General features: G+C 44.4%; 1 protein-coding gene across 1 annotated transcript in view; it reads left to right on the top strand.

Moving 5' to 3' along the window:
- SIM1 (SIM bHLH transcription factor 1) overlaps window positions 1–21,682 on the top strand; it is a 70,947-nt gene that overhangs the window by 7,464 nt on the left and 41,801 nt on the right. The window contains 7 exon segments of the mRNA XM_043592006.1: window positions 3,543–3,625; window positions 7,056–7,145; window positions 7,653–7,761; window positions 7,906–7,991; window positions 8,654–8,853; window positions 9,050–9,156; window positions 9,821–9,968. Of these exon segments, the coding sequence (XP_043447941.1) occupies window positions 3,543–3,625; window positions 7,056–7,145; window positions 7,653–7,761; window positions 7,906–7,991; window positions 8,654–8,853; window positions 9,050–9,156; window positions 9,821–9,968 (823 nt within the window).

The following is a 21,682-nucleotide window of genomic DNA, read 5'->3' as shown; positions in this document are numbered from 1 at the left end:
ATAGAGTGTTTATTTATTAAAGGGGGGGAGAACAGTGGAACAACCCCTTCTCTTCCTCCTCTTCCTGTCTGACTGAAAGAGGCGATGATGCCAGGTCTGTAATCTATATTTTGTCAAGGGTATGAAACTCATTCCGAAGGAAATGCTCGATCAATTTATTTTTGCTGCTTGTAATAACACAGCTGGATGATGCTTTGAGCTCACGCTAGACTGGGGCTCATCATTCATTCGCCAAGAACGGGCCTAAATTGTGCCTGTGGGATTAGGTCAATTTTAGTGGATCTACTTCGCCTCATTTGGTTACTAATTGGTTTCTTGTTTTATAAATCGAAATCTCATTTTCAGGAAATTACAAAACCCGTGCAGTCAGTCCATTGAGGTAATCCTTGGGTCAGGGGGTATTTAAATGGAAATGGCTCAACCGCGCACTGAGGGTAAGAGTGAAACTTCGCCCGGGTTTTCACATGAAATGTGAGCTAGCCCTTTAGATCCATAATAGATACATCCCTTCTAATACTACTTATGTAAATATGATAAACCAGACTTTAAGGGAAGGGGGGGCGGGGAGAAGCAAAATTTATCTGCTAAGGTTAATGTGGCATATCTTGGAAATCTTCCAAAATAGATTATGTTTTCCTTTGTCTTCGGCCACTTTAGCTGGGGAAAATCCTTTTGTCTAAAACCCGATTTAGTTATCGCCTCCCTCACAGAGCTCCTTTTCTCCTTTGCAAAACCCCGTTCCCTCGGCCTCACCGAATTACAAGAGAATCTTTAGATCTTGTTCCCACTGTAATCCTGCCGCAAAGGGAGCTGGTTTCCTCCTCATTTTAAACAGACAATCAAAGGATTTGTGAATTTTCTGCGGTAGGTCAAGTGCAGAAACGAAATCTCAGCTTACCCCCCTCGCCAACTGAAATTGGGCGCGGGAGCGCGTCACCGCAGGCCGGAGGTGACGGTTCCGGGGAGAGGGGTCTCTGGCCCACTCCAGGATTTTCGGGAGGCGGAACCCTTGACCGGGGCTACAGAAGGTGTCCTGGACAGGCTGAAGGGCGAGCTCAGCCCTAGGATTAGGTCAGGAAAGCCTGGCAGGTAGACGAAGGCAGCCAGTGCCTTATAAAACATTAACCCAGACAAAACCGTGTGACGGAGATTTCAACCGAGAACGTAGAGAAGGCAATGCTCCGTGAAAGCAAGAGGTTCCTTAAAAGGTGTGGGGGTGGGGGCAGGAGAGGGCGAGGGCGGCCCTTAGTAACCTGCGCCAGGCCGGCTGTTTATTAACCTGCTGGGAAGTCTTATTTTTCCCCGGTAGGCGCATACTAATGAGGCCGCAACCTGAGACAACAAACAGCCGAGGCTGGCGCTGGGGGTTCGGAACCAGTACTTAACCCCGAGCCCAGCTCGGGGACTGTCAGATGATTCGGGTCGGAAGGCCGTTCCCGGGCTGTTTCCAGTCGATTTGGGAGGACTTCATAATTTTAGAATAAGGGCATTTGTTGGCCCCAAGCGCAGGCTTCGCACCCTTCCGGAAGACAAGATTCCAGACGCAAGGAGGCCTCGGCCAGCTCCCAGCGGGCGGGAGCGCCCCGGCCGTCCGCCCCCGCAAAGCTTGGCCCTTTCAGGCCTCGGCCGGGCCGGGTGTCCACGGGCCAGCGCCACCCGCGTCCCTAGCTCTCCCAGCAGGATCCTATCCCCCTTCCCCGGTTTGGCTCTCCCCAACCAAACCAATCCCCCCACCTCCGCCACTTCTGGGTGGGTATGTGTGAGCTGCAATGAAAAAATGACCGACCGCGCGGTGCCCGAAACCCGGAAGGAGGATAGCTTGGCCGAGACCCGAGGAGCGAAGGGAAGGTGACAAGGCGAAGGGGTGTGTACAGGTGGCTGTGTCGGAGGCCCTCCCGAACAATCCAGAAGGACCAAAGCGATTAGGGCAGTGGAGTCACTCCAGGGAGGGAGGCTAGGGCGGGCTAAAAGAGGCAGGGGGGATTGACTAGAGGCGAGGGAGGGAGAGGAGTGCCGCCGCGGGCGGGGAGCATCAGTGTTTGCAGAGCGGTGGGGAAATCGTTAGATTTATTTAGATGTGCAAACATCCAGAAAGACCCGATTCGAGCTTAAGGGGCGCTCCTGGTTACTCGTTACCAGGGTTTTGATCGCTTGCTTTGGAAGCAGCTCCTGGCCAACACATTTTAAGAGTCCAACTCCATGTTTTATTCTGAAAGATCCGCCCTCACCCCCATATTACAATGCGAGCGTGTTTGTCATTGTGTACTTCATAGTGATTCGTACTTTAAAGCAGTAAATCAGTAAATCACACCCCCTTTGTCATGTTAAACCTTGTTTAATGGTGTAAAAGAGTTTACCTAGTTAAATTAATTTCAGCAGCAACACTGTTAAAAAATATTACCTGTAAGTAGTTATGGGTAGTACAACCTCTTCCTCAAGTTTCTTCTGCCTTATTATTTTTTTCTTTCTGCAAACATGTACTATAGCAGACTCCCTTTTAGTTGTTGTTTTTTTTTTTTAATCAGCTACGGGTATCCAGAGAATATTATTTAAAAAGGTTTTTTTTTTCCCAGATAATTTTCTTTTTTAGGCATCACTAGGAGAAATTTCTGGCAAAGCCTGGAAAGATCTTAACGTGGTAACATCGAGGAGAGAAAGGGGCTGTCTTTGTTAATAGATGATACCTTTGTTAATAGAAGATACGTGGAGACTAGAGAAACTGAACGGTTCTCTATATCCAAAAGGAAACGAAAATATTGCCAAGATGGTGTTCGCACCTGAAAGTAAACTTCAAAAAAAAAAAAAAAAAAGCCTACACTGTTTTGTTTTTGTTTCGTTTTGTTTTGTTTTGAGGGGCGAGGTTAGGTAAGATGTGTAAGACTAGGGGTAGTGGGGAGGAAGCAGAGGAATAAGCATTGCTCAGGGATGTAGGTGCTGGAAGCCATCCACAAGCAAACGGATTTCTCCGAAGGGGATTAAAGGCAGAGGCCTAGGGGAGGTAACTGGCTGGAGAGCCCCGCAGCCAAAGAAAAAGAAAGCCCAAGACCAGCTGGACTCAGTTCACAGCCTCAGGTATTCGCCGCGGCATTCGCTGGAGGCGTGGACATCCTCGGCCTCGTGATAAGGCAGATAATGAAGCTTTGGGGGAGAAATAGTCCCTCCCCCCTCTAAGCACAGTGGTGAACTTTCGCAAAAGTTACCGTTCGGGTGCCTTCGGCCCTTGCAAGGCACACACAGGCGGTCCTCAAACCCCGCCACTTGAGGTACCGCCAAGGGGGGTGCTCAGCCAGGGCTCTGCCCTCCCTGAGAAGCTCTCACCCGCCCCCCGAGAGGGAGTCTGACCTCTACGCAGTCCTTTTAAAAGCAGAGAGGGAGGGGCCGAAATTCACAGGCTCGCATCCTAGGCAGTAGTGGTGCCCGGAACTCCGACGGTATCCAGTGGTGCGCGCGAACTTGCGTGCGTGCCATAACCGCGGCACTAGTCTCAAACTGCTAGCCAGGTCGGAGTCCCATCGCTAAAGGGTGTCTCTGTGTCTCCACAGGGCTCGGCGAGGCGTGGGGCCACTCGAGTCGCACCAGCCCCCTGGACAACGTAGGCAGAGAACTGGGCTCCCATCTGCTCCAGGTACCCGCGCGGCGGCACATAAGCTTCGAGGGCTCAGGTGCCTGGCCCCGCGCTGGGCTTCTTGTTTCTTAGGAAAATAGGATCAGGCCCAGACGTAGCCTTCTCGCAGCCCCTACAGCCCCTTGAAAATTAAAACGCTGAGCTCTTAACCTCGTTGGGTGCAGATGGCGCCTCTCGAGGCGGAGAGGGAGGCAAGGTGAATTGGCACGTTGGCTTTAGAGGGGAGTCCGGCAAGGCCCCAAATCAGGACGGCCGTCTCGAGGGAGGGGGCGCCATTTGACACCATTCGGTTGAGAGAACCGAAGCGCGCCGGGCCCGGCTGCAAAACAGCCAGAAATGAAGGATTTACACAGGAATAACGGGAGTCTAGTAGAAATGCCCATCAGTGCTTTAAGCGCACACATTCCAGAGCCAGCTGCGTGTGCAGCTCTTTTCATCTTCTCCCTGTAGTTCGCGGGTTCTCCCCTGTCTCTCTATGAGCTCTCACCCCAGGCCAGCCCAGCCCAGCGCGTGTGCAGACCCTCGCGTACACACATAACACCTCCCCAGGTAATGAGTTTACCCAGGGCGGAGGCACCCATTACCGCGTTGTTTGCAGTGCGCACCGTTTTAAATTGCCCGTTGCCCGCTTAAGTCGCATAGCAAATATTTAAAATAGCAAAACTCCCGGTGGCATTTTTAGGCTTGACACTTGTCTCCCACCCTCCACCCCCTTATTATTATCCTTGTCCAACCCCCCCCCCCCCCAAGATCCTCTTGTGGCAGCCTCAAACCTAAGCAGCATGGCGGGGGAATCTGAGTTAATTCTTCCTCCTGGGCCAGACAGGACCAGCATCCCATGGCAGAAGTGCTGTGGCCTTCCCTGTCCCACGGCTACCTTGTCCCTCCCTCAGTGCCTGAAGCCAAAGAGATTTTAGTGTCACAGAGCAAAGAAAGGCCTGTGTAAGCATTCCCTCATAGGCCTGGTCTTCATACATCTGAATTCAAATAGAAAGGCATCATCACTCTCCTTTCTCAGGGACACTTTTCATCAGTTGTCTCTCAGCAAGCAATGCTCTCCCTGCCCCCAATCTTTCCATACTCCCAGCTGACTTTCCTCATCCATATAAACAAGAGAACAAAACCCAAACAATCTTTCTCTCCTTCTGGCTCTTGCCCAGTCTTCTTCCTCTTCTTCATCCCAAACTTCTGGAAGAATTTCATTACCCTCTCAATTTCCATCATTCACCCTGCTGCCCTCACTTCCACACCACTGCCGTCTGGCATCTCTCCTAACTGTTGTGCTCTGTACAGGCTCCACCACATTTTGATATCCAGCATAAGATGCGCATCTCTTATCCTACCTGACTTTGTTCATTGCACAAATATAGTAGGGCCAACTGTGTGCCAGACAGAAAGCCTTGCCCCCCATGGAGTTCACATTCTAAGGAGAGCAGCCTTGCAAACCCACATAGGTACATTACATAGTATAACAGGTGGTATAGGTGCTATGGAGACAAATAAGAAGGGGGAGGGTGGGGACTGTGTTTGAGTAGTGCCACTTAAAATGGGGACGTTGCAGAGGACTTCACTGAGAAGGTGACATTTGGGTAAATACCTGACAGGGCGGCACTGCTTACTTGACATTCACCCTCTCTCCTTCAGTTTCTAAAGTAGCGCAACTTCCTGGATTCTTCTCCTTCTCTACTTGCTCCTCTGTTTTGCCTACTGCTGTCTGGCTGTAAATGTTGGTATTCCTCCAAGGTTCCACCTCTGTTTCTCCTCTCACAGCTTCAGGGCCTCATGGGTGATCTGGGCCAACACCACAACCTCAACTTCATTCCTACATTTGCATGACTCCAGCTGGTTTCTCCAGTCTAGACACCCTTCTGAAGCTTCAGACTTATTTCCTACTGCCAACTGGAAATCTGCATATACCTGAAGTTTAGCATCTCTAAGACAAGAATTAGTTACCTCCCTCCTCCAGACTTCCACTCCTACAAAAATTCACAACGCTTCCCTAAATTTTCAGTCTTGGCTAATGCTCTTACCCTCTACTCAATGACCTTGAAGTCACTCTCAGTTTCTCTCTCTGACACCATAAACTCCACAGCTAGAACCATCTTTGACTTAAACTCTCCCTCTTCCTAATCACCGTGACCACCCAAGTTTAGGCTCAACCATCTCTCATCTCTTCATCCCACTTTTTCCTCCTGTAGGTCATTGTTCACATTCTACCACTGAAAAACAAAACAAAACAAATAAAAAACAACGCACACACACAGACACACACACATTTAAACATGATATTTCTTTGCTTAGAAACTGCTGGAACCCTGATGCCTATAGGAGCATCTCCGAATTCTTCTGATTGACATCTCAAACTCTCCAAAAACCCAGCATCAGTGTACTTTCTCAGCCTATCTTTGGCACACCAAATTCGTTGAGCCTGAGTACACCAGATGTACCCTACGCCCCACCAGTCCCTGCCTTTGCCACGTCATTCCTTCTGCCTAGGATTCCTTTCCTCCCATCTCCAGTTCAAGCTTCCTCTTCAATGTTCTGCTCAAACCAGTCCTCTGAGGCCTCTCTGATTCTCCCCCAGGCCTCTGGGCCCCCGCAGCACTGTCCACTCAGCTCTGCGGTCATTATATCTGTCTTTAGCCAGTCTCTGCCGCTGGACTTTCAGCAACTTGAGAGCAGGATCTGACTCATCCTTATGTCTCCACTGCCTGGACTGAAGCCTCATTCACAGAGATAAAGGGACAGTGAAAGTCTAAGATTTTCTTTCATGGAAAGCCTGTCAGTTTGATGCATCAGCGAAACACACACATCTACACACTATGGAACTACTCTGTGGAGTTGCTACCCGGAAAATTTTCATTTCCTAACCCTGCCTCTCCCAGATTCTTTCTGGAGCTACTGGCCAGCTGCCTTCTGTCTACAAACTTTTCAGACTACCAACACTTCCATGTGGCTCAGTGCCCCTTTCCTAAACCCTGCAGGTACTCTTTCCATTATAGGATGCCACCACTATGGAGTCCTCCAAGACTGACTCAGGAAACTATTCTTTCTTTCAGTGACCATCACCCCAAGAACTTAACCTACCTCTTATAATGGGCTGTGATCCTCTGCCCCCTATATTTGTGTGTGTATGCTACAGATATATGTCTGTATTGTCCATTTCAGTGGGTCATGAGTCTTGGAGGGCAGTACCCTTGCCCACCACTTTCTCTGGGTGTCTCCCAGTGTGCTGCATGTCCCAGATGCTTACATATTTGGAATGAACAAAAGAGGGGCTCTTGTGGCATATTTTCTATGCCCTATTTCCTGTCTGCTTCTCTCTACTCCATGTCTCTGTTCTTCTGGCTGAACATCTCTGACTTCTGCCCCCTACCCCAGTTTCTCCCCACAGAGGGCTCTCCATTCAACTCTGTTTCTATCTCCCCAGACCCTGGATGGCTTCATCTTTGTGGTGGCCCCAGATGGGAAGATCATGTACATCTCAGAGACAGCCTCAGTCCACCTGGGTCTTTCTCAGGTAGGTGAGTGGTCCACACCTCCAGCCTTCAATGCTTACAGCCAGAGCTGGAGGCCAGAGGTAAGGGGGTGGTGGTTCCCCAAAGCTTTTGTATGTGCATTTCTGGGACTGGAAATATCTCAGCTGGCAGGTCTGCTTCTCTCTTTTCCTCTACTTCCCTTATCCTTTGGCTTCCACCCCGAGCCCAAACAATGCTACCTTTTGGAGTCTACCATAAGCCAAACACCATGGATGGTAGTTACATACCTGATGTTTTCACCAGAACATTGCCGGGAAACTACGACCATAATGTTCCTACTACCATTATAATTACTATTATATTATTATTTCCTCTTATAGATGAGGAAACCTAGCTTAGACTGCAGTAAGTAGCCAGCAGCAGAACTGGAATTAATACTCAGGGCTGACTCTAAAGTTCTGGCTCCTGTCCTCACAGGCCTGTAGACAGCCTGGTCCAATCTTCCAGCCCCACAAGGGTTGGAGAAGGTGATACCCCCCTCTTTACAGGTAGAGCTGACTGGGAACAGCATTTATGAATACATCCACCCAGCCGACCACGACGAGATGACCGCGGTGCTTACAGCTCATCAACCCTACCACTCTCACTTCGTCCAGGGTAAGGCAGTTGCTTGCCTGCACTACTTGGGTCCCTCGCTGCCACCACGATTTGCTTCTGGCTTTTCCCCAATTAGCCAAGGTGGGGCCTGGAGTCACACCAGCCGTCTCACATCCTTCGCCTCCCTCCTCCCCTCTCTCCCAGAATACGAGATCGAGCGCTCCTTCTTCCTCAGAATGAAGTGCGTCTTGGCCAAGAGGAACGCGGGCCTCACCTGCGGTGGCTACAAGGTGTGTGGCTGAGAGGGATTATCCTAGCAGCGTGTGGGGGACAGTAGCAGAACCAGAGGAACTCGAGGACGTGGGAGGGACATTTTTGAGTCCCTGACTGCCCCAAGGGCGTCCTCCGCAGGCATCAAAGCTCTGTCTGCCTGGGAGCACCTCAAGAGTTGTTGAACTTCCTGAACACTTGGGGACTACTAAGTTTTAAGACTTGGTTTCACTGTCTGGGATACTGCTGGGCTGCAGGAACTCTTAATCTGGGGCTCATAATGGACCTTAGGGCTGTGTAAAATGTCTGAAATGGTCAGTAATTTTGGCGGATTCTTAGAGTTTACTCACAGCATCAGATTCCAACCCCCAGAGGAGTTAAGAACCAGAGCTTTAGCTCCAATTCAGGTTCCAGGGCCCCATGGGCAATTTTGATGAGTTAATGATGGCAAGGACCATGCCTCTGTATTTTTACAAGCTCCCAGGTGAGTTCAGTGTGGCAGGATAGACATTCCTTGAGACACATTGGAACACCGATAACTTTGGACAACTCAGTGCAGGGGCGTGGCCCGCATGGCGGTTTGTGGCTCAAGGGAGTCACAAAATGTTTCAATCCCTTACCCACCTTTTTGGGATGTTTCCTGGCGGTGGCTGAGTCTCACCCCTTTCATCCTCCTCTGCAGGTCATTCACTGCAGCGGCTACCTGAAGATCCGCCAATACAGCTTGGACATGTCCCCCTTCGATGGCTGCTACCAGAACGTGGGCCTGGTGGCTGTGGGCCACTCGCTGCCTCCCAGTGCCGTCACGGAGATCAAGCTGCACAGCAACATGTTCATGTTCCGTGCCAGCCTGGACATGAAGCTCATCTTCCTGGACTCCAGGTGGGTGGTCAGGTGGGAAAGGATCACCCTAGCAGGAGGGTGGCCCTGCTCGGTGACCGAGAGCTCTTCCTCGACCTTCTGAGCCCATTTTGCAGATGAGGTGAAGTGAGGGCGGGCACCCAGGCCTGAGAGGACCGTGTGGGGTGGGGGGCATCCCCGCATCCTGCGCTCATCCCTCGAGGATTGCTCTCCCCAGAGTGGCGGAGCTGACGGGGTACGAACCTCAGGACCTAATTGAGAAGACGTTGTACCACCACGTGCACGGCTGTGACACCTTCCACCTGCGCTGCGCCCACCACCTGCGTAAGGCGCCACTCTTCCCGGCACAGGACGTCCCCCGCGCGGCCTGGGGAGGGGAAAGGGCGTGATTTACGTCCACAGTAAGCGGTCGGGGAGGAGCCCTGGTAGCCGGGTGGTGGTGGTAGGTGACGCCCTTCCCAGTGGCTGCTCCAACACTGAGCCCCACCTTGTTTCCTTAATATCCGCAGGGAGAGTTTCTGAGTTTCTGGGGAAATTCCCCCAGGAGGGGTTTTATGCTCCCCACCTCCCACCCTCTGCAAGCCTCACTGAACATGGGAACAAAAACTGAGGCTAGGTCGGCCATTTGGCTCATATGCACAGACCTGCTTCAGCTTTTTTTTTTTTTTTTTTTAGCTTAATTTCCAGAAACAGGGTATAAGAGCCTCGGAGTTCAGCTGCCCAGACGGTACCTTCCTTAGAAAATTGAACGGAGGAATCCAATTTTAAGTGTCCCCCACCCCTTTGCTAATCTCCAGGGGCTGGAGAACTCGATGCAAATTCAGGGGAGAGACAATCCATTTGGGAACCTACCGTTTGTCTCTCCCTCCTGCCTGGGGGCAGTCATTAGGGCCCATGGGGGACCTGCACTCCCACCGCCAGGGTTTGTGTTTGGGCGGGCTCAGGAGCCGGCTCCTTCACCACCAGCTGCCTTCTGTCTTTCCATCAGTGCTGGTGAAGGGGCAGGTGACCACCAAGTACTACAGGTTCCTGGCAAAGCACGGTGGCTGGGTATGGGTGCAGAGCTATGCGACCATCGTCCACAACAGCCGCTCGTCCAGGCCACACTGTATCGTCAGCGTCAACTATGTCCTCACGTGAGTGCAAGTCTGGGACCTTCGCCCACGCTAGGCAACCCTGGTGTCCGAGAGGGCGCGGGCGGTGGGCACTGCTGGTTAGGCGAGGCTGGGGCCCCCTGGGATACCGCTTCTGCCCCCCCCCTCCCCCCCAGTGCACTCTGTGCTGGGAGACTGCAGCTTGAGCACTTTCATCTTTATGAAGAGGCTTCCCTCGTTACATTCTAGGAAAAGATTTAGGAGTTTTTCCACCCACAGTCTACATTTGCTTTCTGCTCTCTCTTTTAACCTTTTAAGCGAACTCTGCATTAAATAAAACTTAATGTGGCAGAAAGAAAAGAGAGAGAGAGAAAGAGGAAAGGGTAGGACGTACGGAGCCATTTATGGTTAACAAAAAGGACATCTGTTTCACTTTTTCAAATCTGGGTTTGAAGTTCTTAATTTTAACCAGAGTCTCCAATCAAAGTTAAGAGTTCTGAGAGAGTGATTCTTACGCTGAATCACAAAGAGGGTTTAAGTGACCAGGAGGGTTTGACTGTAACCTCCAGAAAGCCAAGGGACCCGACCCAAGGCTGCAAGTCTTCGCCGGCGCCCAGGCCTCGCGCGTTGTGTGACCGCGTCGCGAGGGAGGAGCCGGCCTGGCAGTGTCACCTACAGCCGGCCGGGCGGCCGCAGCGGCCGCGTTTGAGCTTTATTTCTAGAAACAATAATCGTCAGTGGCCCTCGGTGTGGCACTGCAGGCTGATCACGTGGCCTGGTGTGCGGCTGGTGAAGAAAGCGCCTTCTGTATAATGTTTGAATTGCCCTGGTTTGAAGCCTTTATGAAGAACTCTTTTGTGTGCACGGTTGCCTTTTTTTTTTTTTTTTTTTTGGTAGCCGCTGAAATTCTTGTGATTTTAGGGGACCTCAGGGGTTATTTACTTTGGAAGCATTGACACGCCCGGCACTTAGTAGAAATGCTATTTTCACATTAGGAAGTTGGTTAAGGGGGCACTGTTTGGAATCAGACTATCCTACAGGCCATGAGGACTAGATTCATTCCATGTTGTTTTAAATTGCCAAATTAAAAACGTAGTGCTTGAAAATATTATGCTTGGCAATAAGACTATTTACTCTGTGCCCTGTTTAATAAGAAAATTTAATTCAATAGGCTTGTAAAAATGAATTGGGTTTAGATGAGGATTCAATATTCAAGAATAATAGCTGGTTATTAAGAAGAATCTTTTTTATTCCTTTCATTCAATAAATGGTATTAAAATAAACACTATTAGGTTTTTGTAATAGCAAGAAAGCTGTGGATTTTAATACAGAGCAGAAAAGGTACAAGTATTTTGGGTATCAGGAAACAAAACCATCTATTTTATGAATGCAGTTTTTTATATTATTAAAATAAACGTAAGAGAAAATGGCAAAACATAATTCATAAAATAAGCCACTCTGTGAAGCAGAAGTATTAAAGAGTGAAAAATTATGTCTGCTTACCATGGAGAGGAAACGGACATTCTTTAAGAAGGCGCTTTGTATGTCTGAGACATCACAGGCATTATACATACACTCTGTTCTCTGGTGGGTGCCTGTGGTTAGTAATCATTTTTTATCAAACAGCAGGGTATATAGTCACACAGACCCATACAAATGATCAGAATGCAAGTTAGACCTCCCAGTGGGTAAGCTTAATTTATGTTTGGAGTCATTTTGGAATATTCTGTTTTGTTTTCCGGTGGATAAGTGTACTTTTCTTCTGCTGTTGGCCATGTCCTTCTTCACTTCACACACTTCTTTAGAGCTGCAGGATTAGGCTACCAACTTTACATAAGATTAAAAAGATGTAATGAGGATAAGTGATTTACAGAAGGAAAAATAGCATGGCTCATATTTTTCTAAATGTATTATACCTCTGAATGAAAATAGAAATAAACAAACAGAAGCACACAAGACAAAAAGCTGAAATTGATTACCCTTTTATGAGTCTCAACTCCAATTCTTTGTATAAAAATTCTTAGGACGATTTTTATAGCTGCAAATGTGGAAACTGCCTTAGATGAAATGCCATCAAGTGGCTCTGTGTGTGTTGACAGGATTTTCATAATGAACAGGTTGCAGTTTGTTTGATGTGTATATCACACATCTGGCTGGAAGTTACTAATTTACATTGTCTTAGCAAATTAAATAGATGGCTATTGATTCTCTATGGTAGCAGTGAACTACCACATACATTTGTTTTCAAGGCTAGTTCTCTATGAAGCCTGAGAATGATAAGTGAATTCTTTCCAAATATGCCACCTCAAACAATGTACTTAAAACCACAAGCCCCCCAAATAATTTGACAGGCCAGATGTTTTCCAAATTTAGACATTTTAATAGCATACATTTTGAAAAGATTTTCATATCATGGAAGCAGAGAGAATTTTAAATAAGCGTTGGTTAAATGAAGGTATATTGATGGAAGCTACATTCGTAAGAATCATTTTTCAAATTTCCTGATGATAAATTTATTGTTGAAGTTAAAATATGCCTAGAAATACTGGTCATCATTTTCTGACAAAAGCGATGATGAATATAAATCTTCGGTAACCTTGTTCTAATAAGCACCTACAACTGCAAATATAAGGATTTAGAGGCGGGTGGTTCTTTTACCAGCCTTTGTATGACCATCATACAAAATGTTGGCATTCTGAAAAATCTAGAGAGGAGAAGAAGAGGCTATGATTAAATTTTCGAAATTCTCTTACCTTTTCTCTGGGTGCTTGAGGTTCCCAAAGCTTATATAGCTTTTCATGAAAACTCAAAAATATAAAAACAAAACCCAAACAAACAAAAAAACTCCTTTCAAACCAAGACTAACCAGTTCATGATTTTCTGTAAGACATAACCTGTTAGCTTTACGTTCCACATTAAAAAAAAAAAATTCTTACAAATCTTGAGTGCCCACAGGCTTCGAAATATTTGTTAAGTATGACAGGCCCTGCTCCCTGATTATTTTCAGGAGTATAGATGGATGGAGGTAGTGTCTGGTAACAGTGAATGTTGGGGGAAATTCCAGAAAAGTATGGACAGTACAAGGAATACTGTGTAAAAACTGAGTAATTGTCTTGAAATCATATTTTCTTGAGTTTGTTTAACTAGTAGTATTAATTATTCATAGCCAGTTCAGATGGAAAACATTAGTACTTAACATGAGGAAAATTGAAAATGTGGAACACCCAATAAACTACGAAAAGTAATTTCTAGAAAAGAGTCTTGATTCTTTTTATGTTTTTAAACTTAGTATGTTATATAAATAAAACTTATAAAATCTACTTTTAAGGATAAACCAATGAAGTATAAACATCTCATTTTAAAATATTTAAAAACATTAATTTTTCAAATATATAGAAGGCTGAAAGAATACTACAATGAATATCCGTGTACACATCATCTATAATAGAAGCCATATTTGTTCTGTCTCTTTCTACCTACATGTATGTGTATTTGTATGTGCATGTTTTTCTCCACTGAATTATTTCAGAGTAAGCTACAGACATCATCATACTTCACCCTAAATAACATTCTCCTATGTAGCCACTGCATATTTATGATGGCACATTTAAAGGGTTCAAAATTATTGTGTGTAGAAGGTTGCAAAAGTATACATGAGATCTAGTTTACTGATACCATTAAAAACAATCTGTCACCGACATTCATCAAGAGCTCACTGATATATGACCTTAGTTAGGTTGACTGATAGATGATATTTGTGAGCGGACTTCTGTGGGATATAGTTGTAAAAGTTAGCGTATTTTAACCTAGACTTCTAATGAGAATTGTAAGCTAATAAAATTCTGGTATTTTTTTCTGGAAAGTAAAAGAGAGATCTTGAGAGTGATTTGGTAACTTTGGAATCAGACAGATTTAATATCTTCAACCATTTTTTTGTTAGTAAAGATGGCTTCTCTGCTTCTTTCCCAAGTTTAGGATGGAACATTCTTTTGGTGCAAAATCTCACATGCTGTTTGAGAGTGATTCACTGAACACATAGAAGGGATTCTCTACATTAAAATTTCTATGTCTGTGTTACAAAGAGCAGAACAAAAAAGAGACAATTTACATTAGTGGTTTATGTAACACTTACTATCTACTAAATAATCCTTTGAATTTGAAAGTTTGGGCCAAATGCCAAAGGAGACATACTTCCTTCGTGTGAAAGAAAATAAAGGGGTCTTTGTATTATAATTATTGCAGGTCCTATAATTTTTGTTTTTCTTTGTATGAAACCATTGTATTTCCCACAATTAAAAAGAGTTTTTAAGTCTTAACATATTCTATGAATGTAAAGTCAGATGTACCCTTATCACATAGCAGCAAACATTAAAATATGCTCATATTAGCATGCTCTTTCAAGTATATTAATAGTGCTGAGTTAATTTGACATTTAAATTTAAAAGTATTTTTTATTAATTTAAAGCCCCAGTGATATTTTTGTTAGTACTACCAGGAAATTTTAGAAAATGCTTTTTAAAAACTTGACCAATTATATGTGTAGTTATAAAAATAGGTTTTATTTTTCTGGTTAGCAAAACCATTCTTTCATTTATAAATAATGTCAAATGAAGTGCCTTTTGACTTAGCAAGCTATGGCAAAATATGAAATGATTTTATTCTCATGCCTTGGATCTGTGTAGCACTTGTTGCATAGATTTAATTTTTTGATCATTAAAAATAATAATCATGCGGGGCGCCTGGGTGGCTCAGTCAGTTAAGCGTCTGACTTCGGCTCAGGTCAAGACCTCGCGGTCCGCGAGTTCGAGCCCTGCGTCGGGCTCTGGGCTGATGGCTCACAGCCTGGAGCCTGCTTCCCATTCTGTGTCTCCCTCTCTCTCTTCCCCTCCCCCGTTCATGCTGTGTCTCTCTCTGTCTCAAAAATAAATAAACGTTAAAAAAATTTAAAAAAAATAATAATCATGCGCTAATGTATACCCATAAATTAGATTTGATCCTTAATTGTGTTTAATCTTTATTATAATAATATTGAACGTTGAAGCCCCAATTGTCCTTTTCAAGTGATCTTTTAAGTAACTGAATCATTATAGAGATGAATTGAAGACACATTTGTATGAATGGTAATTTATAACAACTGAAACTATTAATAGTAATTAATAGTGATTTTACAACTACCAAAACACTTTATTAAAAGAAAGATCTGGGGTATTTAGTCTGTTTTGTAGTACATAATAATACTAGAACTCGCTTATGTAATACATATAAAAGGATTTCATATCCTTTTTACTTATTGTAATTTTTTAATCAAGATATTCTGTATTTAGTTTTGAATTCATTGTTTATGTTCAAATTTTGTTTTACTATTACAAATGCTAAATACAGCATCATTACAAATGCTAAATATTTTTTTCAAAGTGCTGTCACTTTCATTACATAGTTTGCTCCTTTGACAGCTCTGTACAGGGTTCGGGCAGGGATTTTCCAGGTGAGGAAACTGACATCAGATATGCTAAGTAAGTGGGGAAGCCAGGATTAAAGCCTGGGATCTTGACTCCTACTGTATCCTAGGTTCCTCTGTATTGGGGTGGGAGTCAGGGAAAGAGGGATGGATTTAAATGGGTAAGGCCTGTAGTGTTCAGCCCACCCAACTTCTGGATAGGCTTTCGTCTGGTCTCATTATGGAAGATTAAAAAGCTGCCTCTTTGTTGCTGCTTCACAAATATCTTCACAAAACAGATATTGACTATTTGGTGGTTTAAAACTAGCAACACCGTCTTCTCAAGAACATTCAATTTAGAATATATCTTTTTTTTCCCTTAAGTCTCACTAAGAACATTTTCATTTTGTAAGAAAAAATGTGGCCTGCAAACATTTTAGTTTTCCCTGAGTTGCTTACCTTTAGATTTCATAGATACATTATTGCTATTACTAATTATTTCATTTCTGCAACCAGATTTAATATTTTATGTTTTTGTTGAACAAATGTGTTAAAACAAATTTCTGCTCTCATTGTGTACCCTACAATGGGTTGGCAAGCTAGGTCATCCTTTTTATCAGCTGGGACACAAATTACCTCTCATGGCAGTGGGCTATTTCCTAGATGGTATTCTGTGTTTGAGGGACAATGGCAGGAAAGGTTGTCCACTGGGGATTCTGTTGGTGGGGGATGCTAGGGATGAAGGGCCTCCCAGCATGCTCTGGTCAGGTGTGTCATCCTCTGGCCCTTTGACAATCCTGCTACCTGGCTGCTTCCATCTCCCCAGGCCTCTCTGGCCTCCGCACCTTTCTTTGTTGTTGTGCTGAGGGCAACTGAGTCACAGGACCTCTTTTTTAAAATGTTCTTAGGTGGAGACCACATGGTATGTGCTCAGTGATGATCCTGACCACTCTTCTTTGGCTGTTGCGAGGGAAAGAGTTCTGATCTTTGAGTCATTTCACAGAAAAACGTGATCATTACCTCACTGGAGGTGGGGATATACATGTTACTGTGAATGGACAAATTCAAATGAAACTTTACCTGAACTTCAGAAAAATATGTTTTCATCTTCTGACTTCATCTGTTTGCATTGTGAGCACTGCTAGGTTTGGTTCAAGGTGTGGATATGTGTGTGGATGGGGAGGATTATGCATATCTTGATAATTTAGTAAAAGGCTGCACTTATCCAGGGCTTCCCTCTCTGTTCTCTGTTCCCACTGGCTTGTGACATCTCTCCAGATGAGCAGGTAGTGATAGAAATTTCATCTGGGTTGAAGGGCTGTGCCTGTGCCTAAGCTGTCAGGCAAAAAGGATTGGTTGGAGTTTAGGTGACACCTGGAAATGCCTGAGTACCTGTCAGTAGAGGAATTTCACAGTCTGTCTTGTCTGAAGGAGTAACTTCCCCAGTTCCTTTCCCCTGTCTTAGGCATTCTGAGGTCCAGGGAGCTGGCAAGGGTGAGAAAGGTGGTCTATGGTGATGGCAGGGCTAAGGGGGATGAGAAGGGAACTTACTTTTATAGGGCCTGGCTGAGTCTGGGCCATCTGTGTACCATCTGTGACTTTTACTCTGAGAGGCTATATTGAAGTAGGATTGTGATTTTGTTTTTATGAAAACCTACAGTATCATTTGAAGCAACCTGAAGGAGCAAGGTATGGCCTTTGGCGTTAGAGAACTCTGGGTTTGAATATGTTTTACTGCATAATAGCTATGGGATTTTGAGCATAGCTGTATTCCTGTGAGCCTCTGTTTTCCCATCTGTGCAATCAAGATATTTGAACCCACCTTTTAAGGACTGAGGAGGATTATATGAGATAATGTACATATAGCACAGAGTGTGGCAGACAGCAGATACTCAAAATAACTGTTGTTATTAGCTCTTGATAATTATGTGATGTCACCCGAAATACTTTGAAAAGAGAGGAGTGGTTCCATTTTTAACTTGAATTGCTAAATCTTCAAATCCACAAATTTAAGTATTTACCATCTCCCCCCTCCAGTTCCACACATTTCTCCAAGCATTGTGCTCTTTGTGGGTGGCTGTTTCTATAGTTTGGTTAAGTCACCCTGTTTTTCACTGCTCTCACTGTGTACCCTACAGGTAGCTGTGCTTTGTGCTGGGAGGAAGGGAAGCCAATACTTATTGAGTACCTTATTTGTCCCAGGCAAAATGGAAGGTGCTGTACATGGTGCTTTACAGGGAAAAAGAAAGTTCTAAGAAACCAAGCTTTTATCCAATTTCTAAAGTTAATTTAGTTGGAACCAGTGTTTTGTCAACTTTACCAATGTCAGTAATTATAACTTAAAGTGAATAAAATATGCAACACTGACATTTTTGATGGTGTGCAGTCTATTCCCCTTTACTCTGTGTGCACTAGGTGTGGCTGAATCAACAGCGTTTCAGAGAGTATGGCAAACGGCAGTTCTTTTTTTTTTCTTTTTTTTTTTAAGTTTACATGTAACTATGTTAAGTTCCTTTCTTTTTTTTTAAATTTTTTTTTCAACGTTTATTTATTTTTGGGACAGAGAGAGACAGAGCATAAACGGGGGAGGGGCAGAGAGAGAGGGAGACACAGAATCGGAAACAGGCTCCAGGCTCCGAGCCATCAGCCCAGAGCCCGACGCGGGGCTCGAACTCACGGACCGCGAGATCATGACCTGGCTGAAGTCGGATGCTCAACCGACTGCGCCACCCAGGCGCCCCAAACGGCAGTTATTTATTGCATGAATACATGAAGCAGAGGTCTTGGCATCTCTCGAGTAGTTTACAATTTAGTTGGAACTAAATATTTAAGAACTCAGATTAGCTCAGTTCAAACTGATATGGTACACTTGGGCTATTTGTTGAGAGCACAGAATTCAAAGAAGCTTGAATGGTGGAGCTACTAGGGAAGGGGGAGAATTTAAGGGTTGGAAGCAGAAGTAAGGTCTTTTGAGATGGAACCGTGACATATACTCATTTGTCTCATTGTTGTTTTCTTCATGAGAAAATAACATAACACAATTAGTTTCCTCTTCAAATTAGATTCAGCAGTGCTTGTCTCACTGTTCTCATATGAGCTGGGTTTTCTTTCCTTCTTTTACCTTTATACCCTGAACTTTTTTGTTGGAACTGAATGTGTTTCATCATGATTGGAAACTATTTTCTCTAAGCCTCTTACCTTTCTCAGATTAGTACTGGTATATATTTTGAACATGTTCACCTAGCCTTAGTTTTATATATATATATATATATATGTGTTTATATATATGACTATATATATGTTTATATATATTTATATATACATACACACATGTATACATATATAATATATACATATACACATATATTACATATATGTACATATAACATATACATATATGTACATATAATATATACATATATAATATATACATGTACACATACACATATATTAGCATCTAAGCATAGAACACAGTTTTTAAAGTTTTGAGGATGTCAGTATTCTGAATGGAATGTAGAATGTTCTTGAAATGAATACACAGTGTTGCCACATGTATAATGGTTGTATTTCAAAATGGTTTTTAGAAAGCAAATTTAAGGTACACATAAGGAACATCAGCAGATTGGAGGAGATGGGGGTGCAAAGAACCTGGCTCTTAGGTTCTAGGTTTGCAGGGCCAGAAGGCTCCTCAGTGCTGTATTTGATATCATTATCCTACTGCTCTTAGAATATGATGCAGTCTAATCCCTAGACTTTTTAGCTTGATGTTTCAAACCCTGATAACCAAAGGAATGCATTACAAGGTACTTGTAAAATGAGATATGAAATGAAATATCACTACTTTATTATGCATCATAGCATGTTAGTTAAGAACTTGGGCTATGGGTATATTGCCTATTCAGATTCCTGGGCTGCTACTGGCTATCTCTGTGGCTATGGATAAATTGCTTAACTTTGTTGCCTCACTGTTTTTTAATCTGTAAAATGTGTAATGTGTAATAATAATATCTATTTCATAGAGTTGTTGTAAGCATTAAATGAGATAGATTCTTGGCCCTGTCCCTGACACAAAGTAACACCAAGTAAATGTGAATTATTAGGGTGAAATTATTGCAGTGAAATTAGATCAAATAAATTCTTATTCAATTTCCAATAAACACAAAATAAATGTCTGTGAGGCTGAAGGAGGGAAAGCATGAGTCTTAGGAAGGCAGAGGGATGCCCAAGAATGAGAAATCAGCAATCATTCTGGTACATCTGGAAAGGATTGTTAGATCCTACTTCCAATGATTAGGACTAGTAGGCCTTGAGGCAGTCATAAATGTTTTCTTGAGCACCTATTAGGTGTCAGGCACTGTGCCAGGTTCTGGGGATATCAGAATGAATGAGACGGCGTCTGCAGGAAAAGGAAATAAGCGCAAGGACAACCTCTACCCCAGCTTGACCTCCCTATGGGCTTGCTGATGACAGGTTCCTTCCTGGAGGGGAGTGTTTCCATTCACAACTAGAAAGAAGCAGGCCCAGAGTGCCTTGGCACTGTTCAGGTCAACCCTGGGGAAAAAGCTTGCAGGTGTGCTCAGATTCCCTGTGGTTAGATGGTGGGGAGGGAGTGGAGACAGTAAGAGGAGCAGAGCTGCTGGGGAGGGCTGTGCGAGCGTGTGTGTGTGTGTGTGTGTGTGTGTGTGTGTGTGTCTCTCTCTCTCTCTCTCTCTCTCTCTCTCTCTCTCTCTTGGGGGTGGGGGGGGGGGTGAGGGGGATCCAGACTGGCAGCAGAGAAACTGGCTGCAGGCCAAGGAGTCCATCTTGACTCTTACAAAATCACTGTTTCCCTGGGTGGAGCCTCTGCATCTCATTAGGTCAGCCAGAGAGAGCAGCTGTGTGTGCCAAGGTGATTTTTGTCCTGTTGGAATGATATTGAGCTGTGTTTTGCTCTGCTTTGAATGGAGTTTTTAAATATTTTGTGGGGTTGACTTCTAATAGGATTTGGAATCTTAGTGAGTTTTAAATGGAAGAATCACACTAGAGTCAAATAGTCTTTGTACATTTATTCTCTTTAAAAAAATGTTTCTAGTGATTTTTAGGTTTTTGTAATATTTTAAACTTTTCTCTTGTAAAGGGTAATCTCACGGCGTTGTTGCCCTGCCCTGGAGAGACGGGGAGGTGACTGTCAGCTGCAAGTGAAGGGGGGGGGGGTGGGAAGGTGCTCTGTTTGCTGCCATATTTAGAAAGGTCAGGGAGTAAGATTCACTCACATTTGAGAGACTGCTATTTTGTGCCAGAGGCTCCGAGGAGCCAAGTCATTTAGCCAATATAACACAGCTAATGAGTAGTCATGCCAAACCAGAGACAGGACTCCTGAGCCCACCTGATTTCCTCTTTGGCCTGCTGTCTGTAAGTTGGTAACATTGTACTAGGGTGAGTCGTATGTAATTGCCATTTCTGTGCATTAAAGCAGTTCGATAGTGGTGATTTCCTGTGATTCCACCTAATATTTGGGAAGTAATGGGACATTTTGAAGAGATTTTGCAAAAGTCTATGGATAGTTTACTACAAGACTTCAATATGGGGTCTCCACAAAGTGACCCAATTGCTTCACAGTTTGGGTGTGCTCAGAACCCAGTCAGCTGCCATGCAACATGCTTAACCCCTTGGGCCCAACACCATGTCCCCCTCACCAGTTTCAGCATCAACAGTTATGATATTTTCGCAAAACAGCAATCCGTAAGTATTACCCATGGAACACTATTTTATTTGGAACGTCTAATATATTACCAGGATTCAAATGGACATTGCTGTCTTTACTGGAAGGGTATTTCTCCTTTGATTGATTGCTTAATGGCTAGAGCTTGTGAAAGGATCTCTCTCTCTCTCTCTCACTCTCTCTCTTTTTCCTGGGGATTTCTTGTTCAAACAGAATTTGTTGTATCCACATCAGTAAAGCCGTGCTAACATGGGCTGCTGGCCAGATCGTGGAAATAGCCTCATTATATTGAACTGGATGTCATAATGGTACCCATTAAGGTGGGATTCTCTCTATGTTTGTACTTTTAAACCCAAGTCCCTTGCCACTTTTTTACATCTCTCTGAGAATAGCAACATTCTCTGGTAATGCAATCTGAGAATGTGCTGTCTCTTGCCTCCTCCCACTGAGAACCATTATGAAAATAGAATCCCTGGTTCCGAGCATTTTTAGGGGTTATGGCTTGCTGCTGCTCCTCAGTCATTCATTTTACTCTTTGCACTTGTGATGACTATAATGTGTTCTGGTGGCTGAAGGTAAGAACCCATGAGATGTACTTCTTTCAACACTACCATTAAT

Source organism: Prionailurus bengalensis, chromosome B2 (assembly GCF_016509475.1).
Source record: "Prionailurus bengalensis isolate Pbe53 chromosome B2, Fcat_Pben_1.1_paternal_pri, whole genome shotgun sequence".
NCBI lineage: Eukaryota > Metazoa > Chordata > Mammalia > Carnivora > Felidae > Prionailurus > Prionailurus bengalensis.
The sequence above is the reverse complement of the archived record's forward strand: the minus strand, read 5'-3'. Positions and strand labels throughout refer to the sequence as shown.